This window comes from Tachypleus tridentatus, unplaced genomic scaffold (genome assembly GCF_004210375.1).
Source record: "Tachypleus tridentatus isolate NWPU-2018 unplaced genomic scaffold, ASM421037v1 Hic_cluster_2, whole genome shotgun sequence".
Classification (NCBI taxonomy): Eukaryota; Metazoa; Arthropoda; class Merostomata; order Xiphosura; family Limulidae; genus Tachypleus; species Tachypleus tridentatus.
The window spans coordinates 41,705,560-41,721,162 of record NW_027467782.1 but is presented as its reverse complement, the minus strand read 5'-3'; the positions used below and the strand labels follow the sequence as shown (position 1 = coordinate 41,721,162).

The following is a 15,603-nucleotide window of genomic DNA, read 5'->3' as shown; positions in this document are numbered from 1 at the left end:
CAGCCATTTGATTAATAAATACATTAATGATACTGTTGTTTCAAAATTACTTTCGTTATAATAAATTTGGGGATATATATATATATATACACAAATTTCTTACGTTTTATTTGTTCATAGTTAAGAGCAAACCTATAATGGGCTGCCTGTGCTGTACCCTCATCGGCTATCGAAACCTAGTTGCTAGCGTCATAAGTACGGATACTTACTGCTGTTCCACTGGGAAACTGTTTGTTAAGTGCAATGTTTTACAATGGACTATTTGTGCTTTACTTACCAATGGTATCTAAATCTGAATTATAGCGTTGTGTGTCTACTGACAGGGCTTGGTATAGCCAGGTGGTTAAGGCACTCGACTCGGAATCTGAGGTCGTGGGTTCGAATCCCCGTCACACCAAACATGCTCGCCCTTTGAGCTATGTGTGTGTTATAATGTGGCGGTCAATTCCGCTGTTCGTTGGTAAAAGAGTAGCTCTTCTCTCTAGTCTTAAGTTGCGTAATTAAAGACGGCTAGTGTAGAGAAACCTAATGCATCTTTGCGCGAAATTCAAAAACAAAACAAAGTCCGGAGACATTAGGAGGAAGAGGTCTAGTGTACCTGACCCTCCTGGGTATACAAATTTATATACCTAGAGAGAGAGAGAACACTAAGAGGTAAAGATATGAAGTTCTCAGATATACCCCTGAGTCATGAGGACATATTTTTTAAACGCAGCTTTTATTACTAAATATATTTCAGCTTGGAAGTTATTATTCCCAAAACTGCCAAGTCTGCGGATTTTAAGAATATTAAAATTCTAGTTCCCAGTTTTCAATGACTTAAAGCCAGAGGGAGCAAAATAGTTTGGGGGCCAGGAAACAACTGTCTCTTCAGCCCTGCCCTTAATCCGGCAAACAACTGTCTCTTCAGTCCTGCCCTTAATCCGGCAAACAACTGTCTCTTCAGTCCTGCCCTTAATCCGGCTTGGAATATTTAATTTACTACAATGGAAATATATTCATCTTAAGCTACATTCACTGCATCTAAAAGTGATACAACTTGGTTATCGATTATTGTATTAAAAATATTTCAAATCCTGTCATGATAAACTTCGAAAGTTTCTTTATGAACATGTTTTAATTAAATTATTAATATTTTAATACCGTGTAGACTCTTATTATTGACAAAATATACTGGTTAGAAAGAAAACGAAGAATATAGTCGTAAAGTATAATTTAACATCTTGTTTGCTGTCACAGTATATAAAAACTTGACTAAATACAAGTTCTACACTTTTAACTTCACTGTATTTTTGTACAAACTGCTATGGTTTATGCTTAATTAAAGAAACATTTATCACCAAATAACTTGTACATATTTTGTTAGTAATCTAACAGTAAAGAGAGAACACGATTCATGGAGAGTAAATTTTAATATCTGCTTTAAGAAGGAAGCAGACAGAATAGACGAGTGTCGTGTTGTAAGCATTAATTAACTCAGTGTAAGTCTAGAAATATTGTCAACAAATATCATAATATAGTATAGAATAACATAAAGTTTTTCAGATAGTTTTGAGTTAATGCTTGGGAAAAAGATTTTCCATTGAGTTGATATCAAACAATATCAGTTTCACCGACAGTTTAGAGCAAACTTTAATCTCTGATTTAGTAACAAATTTTGCAAATGATCTAAAACCAAAATTATTTTTCGGTTTGATATCGAACAATATCTGCTGTTTCAAGCAGTCTCAGCGAAAAGTAATCTCTTTTAAAATCATTCAATAGGAACTCTTTCTGACAGTCCACAGAACAGATTGTAACCTTTAAATAAAAAATAAATAATATCAGCTCTTTCAGGCAGTCTATAACAGAAATTAACTGCTGATATAGTATCTATCATTGTTATTCCTTTCAGATGGTCAGTAGTGAACCTTAACCTCTAATTTAATTATTTAACGATATTAATTCTTTCAGATGGTCTCTTGAGAATGTTAATTCTGATTTAATATATATATATTATAAACTAATTTAATTTATGTCTACTAATTGCAATAAAGAGGTCCCCTTCTGGTACAGTGTTAAGTTTTCGGATTTACAACGCTAAAATCAGGGTTTCGATTCCCCTCGGTATACACAGCAAATAGCCCGATGTGGCTTTGCTATAAGAAAACACAGACGTAATAAAAGTTTGTGATATATAAAATACTTCATCTTATCAATAAAGAAGAGATACTTTTGAGTAGAAATACAGATTCAATAAAAATACTTTTGAGTAAAACACAAGTTCACTAAGATGAGACCTACTTTTGAGTATAAACAAAATTAATAAAACAAGAGCTACTTTTGAGTAAAACCACAAATTCAATACATAAGAACAACTTGGGAGTAAAAATAGATTCAATAAAAAAAACCCTACTTGGGAATGAAACAAATTCAGTAAAACAAGACCGACGTGTTTGTAAGTAAAATCACAGATAGAATGTGTTCACTGCGGCCTGGCATGGCTGAGCGCGTAAGGTGTGCGACTCGTAATCCGAGGGTCGCGGGTTCGCGCCCGCGTCGTGCTCGCCCTCCCAGCCGTGGGGGTGTATAATGTGACGGTCAATCCCACTATTCGTTGGTAAAGAGTAGCCCAAGAGTTGGCGGTGGGTGGTGATGACTAGCTGCCTTCCCTCTAGTCTTACACTGCTAATTTAGGGATGGCTAGCACAGATAGCCCTCGAGTAGCTTTGTGCGAAATTCAAAAAAAAAAACAAATGTGTTCACTGAACCTTTTGCGATTTTATTTTTTACTTTAGTCAAGTTCTACTGATGCCTTTTCAAAAGACGTAAAATTCTTTTGTTTAAATCATCATTTATTTTATGTAGAAAGAAAGATGTAACATACCACTAATGATAAAATTATTCCCACTAAAACACAGAATATACATTTGTTTTATGTAATATTCAGTGAAATTCATGGCTTTAGTTTCACAATACACAATGACGCACTTTGAGAAAAAGCTTATAAAATATCTGTTCCCAGCTAGTGATATGTAATGATCTTATGGCATGCATGAGATCCGTACTTAACCATTTGGTTCGAAGCTCGTGCTGTCTCATTATAAATCTTTCATATAAAGTTCTTTCTTTGACCTATCCTATGAAAATGTCAAAGTTCATTACAGAAGATAAACGGGACTATGAAATCATGGGTCGAAGATAGGAATTTATAATAACTCCGTAACATTGACAGCTTGTACAAGGTTGTCTTGTAGCACCTAAAGGAATTTGCCCCAGGCTCTGACGCCCAGACTGGATACATTCCAACCAAATTGGTCTTTGAACGAACAACAGTAAAAGTTTTATGGATAATGCGTGTTCAGTGAAGTGTAGCTGTTTATTAAACTACTGCAGCTTATAAACTTCTATTACAAAGGGGAAAAGCACTTACAAAACCATTGAGACAATCTGAAGAAGTTAGAGATCTAGATGATACATCGCACAGTTTCTGTTTGTTTTATTAGTGTATATGTTGGCTAAATCTTCATTGGTGGTTTTCAACTAAATCTATGTATTGATATGCAAAATAAATGGTATATAAATAGCGTCGATTAACATACAATAAACTACTTCTGTCTTGTTTTATTTTATTTGTTTCGTTAAGAATTCATCTTGTTTTTAAATTGTTCGAGTAAAATAATAGAATTTATTATCAGAAACATTATAATGTGAAGAAGGCATTAATTTGTGAGCAGTTAAAGGTTTTACTATTAGATTTATAGCGCTTCACAATATTCTGAAAGTATTTGCGCATGCTCAATGTCAAACTACGATTTAGCTCACGTGGCTGTCATTGGCACGACACAGGCGTGAGAAACAGATGCTTCGTATTTCACTCGACTGACACATCGTTGACAAGTTCAGGTCTCTTTCAGTTGCTCTTTCCAATGACCTGTATGAAATGTAGTTTATTGTTTAGTAACGTTTCATAAACTCCAAAACATTACTGTACAAGAGGAAGTCAATATGGTAATAACAGCTTCTGCTCTTATCTTAACCTTTGACCTTAATCTCTTATAAAAAATTACACGTTAATGTGTTAGTTATAAGATTACATTGTTATACGTACTGTGAAATGGGGTAAAAACATTTTCTTAAATATTATATGTTCCGAATATTCCGCGAGAATACGCACTTGAGGACGCGTAAACACATTCCGTCGCTGTCATAGTTATTGGTCCCTCGTTGGGACGGCTGTAAGTTTACAGACTCACACCACTAAAACTCGAGATTCGATTCCCCGCGGTCGACACAGAAGACAGTCCAATGCGACTTTGCTCTAAAAAGACAAACAAGCATAATAATACTATATAATAAACAATAACACCAAATTTGTTATTTTTCTTTAATTGGACACTCAGTGTTTCGCTTTACCGCTTAAACAAACTGTAACGGTTTGTGTTTTAGAGGAACTCTTCTGGAGAAGCGGAAAAGCGAAACGTTGAGTGTCCAATTAAAGAAAAATAAGAAATTTCTTGACATGAAGTCATTTGTTACTAGTATTTAAATTATTTTGTACATCAAAATGCAACACGGGAATTAAAAAATAAAACATAGTTTTCGAAAATGTTGCAAATGTTGCATGGTGTCAGTTTAGAAACTCACATCTATACACAAGATAGCACATTGCTTAAATCTAGAATAAAACTTTACTACATAAAACAATTTAACGTCGTAGATTACAGTACATAACGTTGTATTTAAATAACTTACATTTGTATCTTTAAATACAAATATATATATATATATACACACACTGTTATTAGGGGGCTATAACGGTTCATAACAGTAATGGAAACAACGCGATCACTACAACACTATTACAATATTGTTGCAAAACGTTATTGTAGCTACAATACAAAATCACAACCTCCCTAAAGGTTTTTTTTAACAGTCTCAGCAGTAATAAAATTACTTCTTAGTGTTTTGATTTCTCAAAGAAATTAATTTTGTGTATGCTGTCCTAGTTCCCTTTCCATGAAGAAAACAATAAAAGCAACTAATATTGTGTTATTTGAAGGACATTTATTCAACTTCAGGCCGGGTATGTCCAGTGGATAAGACACTCTACTGGCAATCCGAGGATCGCGGGTTCGAATCCCCGTCACACCAAACATGCTCGCCCTTTCAGCCGTGGGGGCGTTATAATGTGCGCTTAATCTCACTATTTGTTGACCAAGAGTTGGCGGTGGGTGGTGATGACTATCTGCCTTCCCTCTAGTCTTACACTGCTAAATTAAGGACGGCTAGCGCAGATAGTCCTCGTCTAGCTTTTCGCGAAATTCAAAAACAAAGCAAACAATTATTTAATTTCAATACTACAAAATCCATTTGTAAAGGCAAAAATGAATTCAAGTAGTGTTGGATATTTAAGAGAAACAAGTTACAGAAAATTTCTAGATTATAAATACTCATGGTAAACTTATAAAAATTATCAGAATGAGCAACTAACTATACGTATTTGTCAGCACAAAAGTCATATCAACAATAATAAAATGATCAAAATCGCTATGGAAATGTTTCCAACTCTGTCAATGATTACATTGCTCCATTTCTCAATTACTGGAACAAACGTTTTTCAACAAGTTAACACCCTGTTAAAACTACGTAAAAAACTCTAAATCATTGTCATCTTATATATTTATCTCTAAGCCTAAATTTCTACTGTAGATATTCCTCTGACGATATTGTTATGTTGGTTAAAATGGTTTATACTGAAGCATTCCCGAATGACGGATTTATGAACTGTTTATTCTTGACAAGTGGATTTAGGAACTGTTTATTTTTCCTAAAAATTCTTTTCCTACGAACCTGCAATGAATCACTTGATTTTGCGACCAACACCCTACCCTTTTTGGTTTTAAGACAAGACCCATTTCCGGCTCCGTTGGTCTTTTGATTCTGAGTTGTATATTCTACTCTCTATCGGTCATTTGATTCTGAGACCCATTCCCAGGTTATCCAGTCTAAGATAAGTTCCTTGTTCTTGTTTCAAGAGTATTAGAGGCAGTTTTAGTTTTAAAGCTTACTTCTAGAGTGGGACAACGTTTTGAGAGAAAAAAGGTAGGAGAAGTCCGTTAAAACTAAAACCAATTATTACTCGTTGCTGACGACATGACTGCGATTTTTGCATGTAAAGCACAGCACATACACATGTAAACGTAATAGAAACAGTTTGCATATAATTTGTTATAATGGGTCATGGTTATTGATCTTTATTCGTTAACCGAACTTTTCATCAGTGATGTCATTTTCATGAAAATGCGCATGCGTCACATTCTTCATAATCACCTCAAGAATAAATACTTATCTGCTCTCCATTCGTTTTAAATTTATATTGTAACCAAGACGTCAAAACGATCAACAGGAGAATAATTAACTAGGTATACAAATACTTTATAGTTGTTTTTGTGACTTTGAAAACTTGAACGATGTCTGCATCAGCGACCGTGTAGGTGTATTGTTACATCCTTTTGATCACGTATATTCCTCGCCCAGTGATGACGTAGTATATTACACATTACAGCTGCGGATAAGCCTACTTTACCATGCACACTAACAACAGGACGTTCTTGGTGTATCTTGTACGTGTTAACACACACTATATGCTACAACAGCGTCACTTATTCAGACACATTTCTTCCCAGATTAACCTTTCCTAATTGAAAATAAGAACACGACTGATAACTTTAAAAGATATAATAAATAACAAAGTTTTGGTTTCAGTTACTAACCGTATTTGCTGAAAGCTTCTGAAGTTAACTAGCATCTAAATCACAGTCTGCGCTCTTCGAAGTGGACGTTTTTTTAGTTAATACTAACTCAGTAATTCTTTCATAGTTTCTAATATGATTAAAAACATATCCTTCTGCTTAAATACACACGTTCGTGTATTCATTCACGTCGTTTTAGACGTAGAGTGTTCCGGCATGGCCAGGTGGTTGACGCGCAATGTGAAGGTCGCAGATTTCAAATCCCCGTCACACCAGATATACTCATTCTTTCAGCCGTTGGGAAGTGTAACATTATGGATAATCCCACTATTCGTTGGTAAAAGAGTAGCCCAAGAGTTGGCGATGGGTGATGATAGCTAGCTGCCTTGCTTCTAGTCTTACACTGCTAAGTTAGGGACGGCTAGCGCAGATAACCCTTGTGTAGCTATGCACACAATTCAAAACAAACAAGCTAGATGTAGAGTGAAACTATCTTTGCTTTTTTAGTTTGTTTACTGTCATTACAGAGAAGAAGAGATCTGAAAAGCACCTGATCCTCCCAGATTACAAATTCTAAACAACGATCCAGCTTCCAGGTTCTCTACTTTGGCAACCACACTGGTGAAAATGAACGTGTTAAGTTTAATATTGGAAAATTGTCTAGTCGTATCAATTTACATACGAAAGAAGATAAAATAATTTTCTTATGTTACAAGTGTTCTTCATAACAAATACACGTTCTATTCCAAAATGCAGCAACAGGAACTACTTATATATTTTGATAATTGTAAGGAATTTATCTTCAAGAAATACACTCCCAATTACATAAACTTTATGTAGATACATCAGACCCAAGACTATGGTCATGTGTTATATATGTGTTAATTGTATATTTTGTAGCCTGTCTTCAAAGTTCGGTATCAGAAGACCAGTGAAAGAGAGATGCCTCAAATTTTGTGTCGTTATGAAAACCTTATGGTTAGACTTTGAGAAAGTTTTTATCGAGAAGATTGTAATAAATTATTTTTAAAACGAACTATGATTTTACAGCTACAGTTCTAGAAGGTATATGTATCAGTGTGATAAAGTTAAAAAAAAAACAGGAAGATGAGCTTGTAACGAAATGTTTAGGAGGTACTTTAGCAGTGAGATAAAGTTCCAGAAAACAGGAAGATGAGCTTGTAACGAAATGTTTAGGAGGTACTTTAGCAGTGAGATAAAGTTCCAGAAAACAGGAAGATGAGCTTGTAACGAAATGTTTAGGAGGTACTTTAGCAGTGAGATAAAGTTCCAGAAAACAGGAAGATGAGCTTGTAACGAAATGTTTAGGAGGTACTTTAGCAGTGAGATAAAGTTCAGAAAACAGGAAGATGAGCTTGTAACGAAATGTTTAGGAGGTACTTTAGCAGTGAGATAAAGTTCAGAAAACAGGAAGATGAGCTTGTAACGAAATGTTTAGGAGGTACTTTAGCAGTGAGATAAAGTTCAGAAAACAGGAAGATGAGCTTGTAACGAAATGTTTAGGAGGTACTTTAGCAGTGAGATAAAGTTCAGAAAACAGGAAGATGAGCTTGTAACGAAATGTTTAGGAGGTACTTTAGCAGTGAGATAAAGTTCAGAAAACAGGAAGATGAGCTTGTAACAGAAATGTTTAGGAGGTACTTTAGCAGTGAGATAAAGTTCAGAAAACAGGAAGATGAGCTTGTAACGAAATGTTTAGGAGGTACTTTAGCAGTGAGATAAAGTTCAGAAAACAGGAAGATGAGCTTGTAACAGAAATGTTTAGGAGGTACTTTAGCAGTGAGATAAAGTTCAGAAAACAGGAAGATGAGCTTGTAACAGAAATGTTTAGGAGGTACTTTAGCAGTGAGATAAAGTTCCAGAAAACAGGAAGATGAGCTTGTAACAGAAATGTTTAGGAGGAACTTTAGCAGTAAGATAAAGTTCAGAAAATAGGAAGATGAGCTTGTAACAGAAATGTTTAGGAGGTACTTTAGCAGTGAGATAAAGTTCAGAAAACAGGAAGATGAGCTTGTAACGAAATGTTTAGGAGGTACTTTAGCAGTGAGATAAAGTTCCAGAAAATAGGAAGATGAGCTTGTAACAAGAAATGTTTAGGAGGAACTTTAGCAGTAAGATAAAGTTCAGAAAACAGGAAGATGAGCTTGTAACGAAATGTTTAGGAGGTACTTTAGCAGTGAGGCAAAGTTCAGAAAACAGGAAGATGAGCTTGTAACGAAATGTTTAGGAGGTACTTTAGCAGTGAGATAAAGTTCAGTAAACAGGAAGATGAGCTTGTAACGAAATGTTTAGGAGGTACTTTAGCAGTGAGATAAAGTTCAGAAAACAGGAAGATGAGCTTGTAACAGAAATGTTTAGGAGGTACTTTAGCAGTGAGATAAAGTTCAGAAAATAGGAAGATGAGCTTGTAACAGAAATGTTTAGGAGGTACTTTAGCAGTGAGATAAAGTTCAGAAAACAGGAAGATGAGTTTGTAACAGAAATGTCTAGGAGGTACTTTAGCAGTGAGATAAAGTTCCAGAAAACAGGAAGATGAGCTTGTAACGAAATGTTTAGGAGGTACTTTAGCAGTGAGACAAAGTTCAGAAAACAGGAAGATGAGCTTGTAACAGAAATGTTTAGGAGGTACTTTAGCAGTGAGACAAAGTTCAGAAAATAGGAAGATGAGCTTGTAACAGAAATGTTTAGGAGGTACTTTAGCAGTGAGATAAAGTTCAGAAAACAGGAAGATGAGCTTGTAACAGAAATGTTTAGGAGGTACTTTAGCAGTGAGACAAAGTTCAGAAAATAGGAAGATGAGCTTGTAACAGAAATGTTTAGGAGGTACTTTAGCAGTGAGATAAAGTTCAGAAAACAGGAAGATGAGTTTGTAACGAAATGTTTAGGAGGTACTTTAGCAGTGAGATAAAGTTCAGAAAACAGGAAGATGAGCTTGTAACGAAATGTTTAGGAGGTACTTTAGCAGTGAGACAAAGTTCAGAAAATAGGAAGATGAGCTTGTAACGAAATGTTTAGGAGGTACTTTAGCAGTGAGATAAAGTTCAGTAAACAGGAAGATGAGCTTGTAACAGAAATGTTTAGGAGGTACTTTAGCAGTGAGATAAAGTTCAGTAAACAGGAAGATGAGCTTGTAACGAAATGTTTAGGAGGTACTTTAGCAGTGAGATAAAGTTCAGAAAACAGGAAGATGAGCTTGTAACGAAATGTTTAGGAGGTACTTTAGCAGTGAGATAAAGTTCCAGTAAACAGGAAGATGAGCTTGTAACAGAAATGTTTAGGAGGTACTTTAGCAGTGAGATAAAGTTCCAGAAAACAGGAAGATGAGCTTGTAACGAAATGTTTAGGAGGTACTTTAGCAGTGAGATAAAGTTCAGAAAACAGGAAGATGAGTTTGTAACGAAATGTTTAGGAGGTACTTTAGCAGTGAGATAAAGTTCAGAAAACAGGAAGATGAGCTTGTAACGAAATGTTTAGGAGGTACTTTAGCAGTGAGATAAAGTTCAGAAAACAGGAAGATGAGCTTGTAACGAAATGTTTAGGAGGTACTTTAGCAGTGAGATAAAGTTCAGAAAACAGGAAGATGAGCTTGTAACGAAATGTTTAGGAGGTACTTTAGCAGTGAGATAAAGTTCAGAAAACAGGAAGATGAGCTTGTAACGAAATGTTTAGGAGGTACTTTAGCAGTGAGATAAAGTTCCAGTAAACAGGAAGATGAGCTTGTAACGAAATGTTTAGGAGGTACTTTAGCAGTAAGATAAAGTTCCAGAAAACAGGATGACCTCGTTAACTTCCTTTATTTTGCCATCTGCAGTCTCAACTTAATATTTATATCAGTTTAACATGCTGATATAAGTATTAATTTAAGACTACAGACAGCAAGACAAAGGAAGTTAATGTTGATAACAATATATTATAATAGAACTTTTGAATTATGACTCAATTTATTTCTAACCTACCAGACGTTTTAAGAACTATGTTTTATCCCTCTGCCCACCGTAGTTTAGTACTTAGCTTATAACACTAAAAGTAAAACTTTTAAACACTTAAAGTTGACTACAAACAAACAAAACATGTTAATAAATTTAAAGATAAAGAACCGCGCGTTAAGACTAATAAAGTTTGAAAACTGCTTGAGTCTTTGAATAAATTAGAAGAAAACTTCATTACACGTCTAACTGGTAACAAATGAACAACGCTTCTAGAACATGGTCGAAGCACCCAGTGGCAACAAATTACTGTCGAAACACTGTATATTTGTTATTATCATAAATATGTAATAATGTTATCTTCCTTACCCATTCAAGACCTTTAATATTCTTAACAAGTGGTTAATTTTGAAATCATCTCCTGGTAGCTATTAGTGTTAACAACGCACAAAGCATTCTGAAAGTAACATGTACTCCAGTGTCCGTATTCACCAGTTCTCTACACTGATTACAGTAACTCTTTTACAGTATTTCATCAGGTGATGACATAGATATTTATTAGATACGATGGAAGTTATAAGTTTGTTGTCTATTTTCACACACGATAAGTTATATATATATTTTTAGTTTTATTGTATGTCCTCAAGAGAATGGGTCAGCGGTATGTACATTGATTAATAAACGATTAATATCGTACCTTGGGTGGTTCTGGTGGAAAACTCATTTCCTGGAGGCTTGAGGTGCTTGAAGAGTGGCCCGAGTCGCGCCAAACATGCTCGCCCTCTCAGCCGTGGGGGCATTATAATGTGACGGTCAATCCCACTATTCGTTGGTAAAAGAGTAGCCCAAGAGTTGGCGGTGGGTGGTGATGACTAGCTGCCTTCCCTCTAGTCTTACACTACTAAATTAGGGACGGCTAGCACAGATAGCTCTCGAGTAGCTTTGTGCGAAATTCCAAAAACAAAACAAAACAAACAAACAAACAGAATGGTAATTTGGTTGTTATATATCCAGCTCCTCTAATCGCGCCAAACTTCATAGAGCAACAATTTGGCCAAGCTACTACTGCTGCTATCAGACTGTCATATAAAGTTAAAGTGTTTTTTTTGGAGTCTTCAACAGAATGTACTTCGTGATCACGAGAAACCTACTTCAAATAACAATGTATTTAAATACGGCCAGTGTTGGTATTAAAACTTTTATTAAAATAATGTAGACAACAAGGCTTTAAACGTCTTATGTCATTTTCAGGTTAACAAAGATAATTTGAATATTTCTGTATTTTCTTCAGACGACACTTTATAACTATGTTTTTGAAGGCTGACTTGATTTCTTTGTGTGTCCCCTTCTTTATACACATACATTTCACAATAATATTTCGCCACAAGAAACAACACATCTTTCTGTCTTTGACATTTGATATTACATTATTGATATCCATCAGAAAATAAATATTTAATATTCTGTTTTATGTATAATGCCATCTCGTTCACAGGATGGCTTTGAAGTTTTTCGGAACATAGATTCAAATCTGCTATCACTAAGTTTACTTTAACTAGCTAAAACGCAAATAAACAACATTAGAAATCACATCAGAACACAAATAAAACAACAAAAACAAAATAAATGGGACAATTACTGCACTAAACTAAATGATAAAACTGACCCGAAAAAATTCTGGTCACATCTTAAAAGACTCACAAATGAAAACACAGACAGAACATAATAATACTGTAGCACACACAAATAAAGAAATGGCCGAAGCTTTCAAAGATCAACTCCAAAATACATTTAAAACTCACACTAATCCAGATATGAATACATATTTCTACAATAAAGTCACTAATCACATATTAAACAATAAACATCAATTTGAACCAATTTTTCCAGTAAACATAACTGATACAAATACAAGTTCCGATACAGATTATGCAAGCACATTACTAACAAATGAAATATCCCTTCAAGAATTACTAGAAGCAATAAAAAACACAAAAAACAAAGCACCATGTGAAGACGAAATACAAGCTATCCTCCTAAAAAGGGCACTCCGAAATTGTTTGACCACCTAAATTCACTTTTTAACTTATCTCTATCCTCAGGATGCATCCCAGTTTCTTGGAAGCTTGCAAATATATTAATGTTCTATAAGGAAGGAAAGCCAGCGAATAAACCTAATAGCTACCCACCAATCAGCCTGACCAGCTGTGTAGGCAAAATTCTTGAAAGAATAATCAGTAATAGACTGTCCAAATTCTTGGAGATAACATCAAAATTACCAAAAGAACAAAATGGATTCAGGAAATTTAGACAAACGACACACCACCTAATCAGATTAACCGAAACCATAATAGATAGCTTCAATAAAAAAGAATGTACAGTCGCTTGCTTACTTGATATCAAGAAAGCATTCGACACTGTTTGGCACGATGGTCTAAGGTTCCGAATGAATGAAATGGAACTACCACGAGGAATTATTCGCTGGTTATCTAACTTTTTGGAAAATAGAAAATGTAGAGTAAATGTTGAAGGAACTTTTTCTGAATACTTTACTCCACAAACTGGTGTCCCTCAGGGAGGGGTGGTTAGCCCTATACTCTTCATCATGTATGTAAACAATATGCCAATGAGGGATCCGAATCATGGATTCTCTTCACAGTTCGCAGATGATGTGGCAGTCTGGAAAAGTGCCGCAACACCACGATAGCAGCCACGAACATACAACCGCAACTAAACAGAATAAGTGAATACTGTCAAAAATATAAAATAAAAATAAACACAGCAAAAACACAACTCGTAGTCTTTACGAAATTAATAAAACACAAAAAACAACAGCCAGAACTATATATGAATGGCACTCTACTCCAGATTGCCCCATCGGCAAAAGTTTTAGGTCTGACCTGTGATTCAAAACTAACATGGATCAATGATGTGAGCAAAATTAAAAATAAAGTCTGGCGAAGAACTAACTATGCTAGGAGTTTAACTGATAAAAACAGTGGAGCATCTACAGATAACACACTAAAAATCTATAAAACATGTATTAGACCTGTAATAGATTATGCAGCTCCAGCATGGATAACTGTAAGCAATAAAATAATTTAAACTACAAACAATCCAAAACACACTCCTTATAACTGCATACAGAGTTCCAAGAACAATATCATCTCAATTCATTTACAAATACTTGAACCTACCAACCATACCAGATAGACTCCTACATATTACAATAATGTACTTTAATAAGAATTGGATGAAAAACCAATTACTATGCGAACTAGACAGGTACCTTCATATGCAAAAACGCAAAATATGCAAAAATATTTTACATATTTTCTCAACCCAAACGAGCTTCCAGAAAACTGCCCTGCCTAGTTTCTGATATACTGATATATATCTACTATTTTCTGGACAAAAGTGCTAGCAGAAAACAACATTTCAAAGAGTTTCAAGGATTGTATGACAAAGAAACAAGAAAAACTCTACAACTTGTTAACACAAGATGGCTATCACTTAGGATGTGCCTCAACAGAATATTGGACATGTGGAAGCCATTGAAGAAGTATTTTTCACTGTGAAAAGGAAAAACTAGATTCAAAAGGAGCTAGGCATGCAGCTCAGTCAGGTAGCAAGACTAACAGTCAGGATATCCTCTCGGCCACACAGAGACACCCTCTCGGCCACACAGGGACACAGTCAAGATATCTTCTCAGCCACACAGGGACACAAGACAACAGTCTCCAATAACAGACAAAGAAACATTTGATATCACTCAATATATGTTTAGGCAGTCTGACCTTGAACTAAAGAAGAGACAATCAATGAAAAAAGAGAAGAAAACAAAAGCTAGCAAGGAAGTAACCAAGAAAAGTTATGTGCAGAGCAAGTTAGATAAGTTGACAGTTTTTTGGACAACAAAATGAACTTGTTATTTTGTCTTTTACTTCAGTTGGCAATTCCTTTATTTGAGAAAGCCAATTTGATATTGCAAAGAGAAGAAACTTGCATACACATTATGCATAGAACTCTGATTACACAAGTTAAAAATATACTTGTCAGATACATCAAGCCAGTGAAGGCAACATCACTGAACTTGATTACAACAATGAATCCTTATACAAATCTGATGAGGCAGTTTCTATTGGAAATGCTGCCAAGGAATACATTGTTAAATATGAAAAGGACCTGGACCTGATAAGCTTCTACACCAGTGTCAATAAATACTATATTGCAGCTACAAATTACATGATGAAACATTTCCCTCTAAATGATGAACTTCTGATTCATGCAGAGGTTGCTGATCCAAAACTGAAAGTAAGCAAAGATTTCTCTTCTCTACACTTCTTCACAGACAGGTATTCTGTCCTTGCAAATACACATGAGCACAACACTATTGACAAGTTGGAAGGGCAATATTTGAACTATTAAACTGATATTTTCTCAGAAACTGTCCTTCAGTTGAATGTTGACAAGTTTTGGGTTCAGCTGTCTACAGTTAAGGATGGAAATGGTAACCAGAAGTATGACTTTCTGTGTAGGGTTATGCTTGGAATTCTTACAATCTTCCATTTTAATGCTGACAGTAAAAGGATGTTTAGTTTAGTGACTAAAAACAAAAGCAAGTTCAGACCAAACTTGAGCACCTCAGTTTTGAGCAGTATTATAATGCACAAGATGTGTATGCAGTCAAATGGACAATGTTGTTGTAACTCCCAACCATCCAGAGACATTCTCATGAAAGCAAAGGCTGCAACAGCTGCAAAACTATTACAATAAGCATCATAAACATGATATAAACTAGTCCTTACACAAAGGCTTTTTCTGCTTACTGTTTGTGGATGTTCAGTGTTGTTTTACCAGTACATTTGTTACTCTGAACTAAATAAAAAACATAATTTCAAAATATTTTTTTTAAATTTATT

The 15,603-nt window shown here is 35.0% G+C and overlaps 1 protein-coding gene across 3 annotated transcripts in view; it reads right to left on the bottom strand.

Annotated features, from left to right (window-relative positions):
- Nucleotides 1–2,803: 2,803 nt before the first annotated feature.
- Nucleotides 2,804–15,603, bottom strand: part of LOC143242598 (RNA polymerase II-associated factor 1 homolog) — a 31,633-nt gene continuing 18,833 nt past the window's right edge. The window contains exons 6-7 of one of the 3 annotated variants that reach the window (XM_076486067.1): nucleotides 4,157–4,300; nucleotides 2,804–3,913 (exon numbers count right to left, since the gene is read on the bottom strand). In XM_076486067.1, the coding sequence (XP_076342182.1) occupies nucleotides 4,240–4,300 (61 nt within the window). In that variant the 3' untranslated portion in view covers nucleotides 2,804–3,913; nucleotides 4,157–4,239. Of the gene's footprint in view, nucleotides 3,914–4,090; nucleotides 4,301–15,603 lie in introns of all 3 variants that reach the window. The other 2 variants (XM_076486069.1, XM_076486068.1) reach the window with 2 other exon arrangements.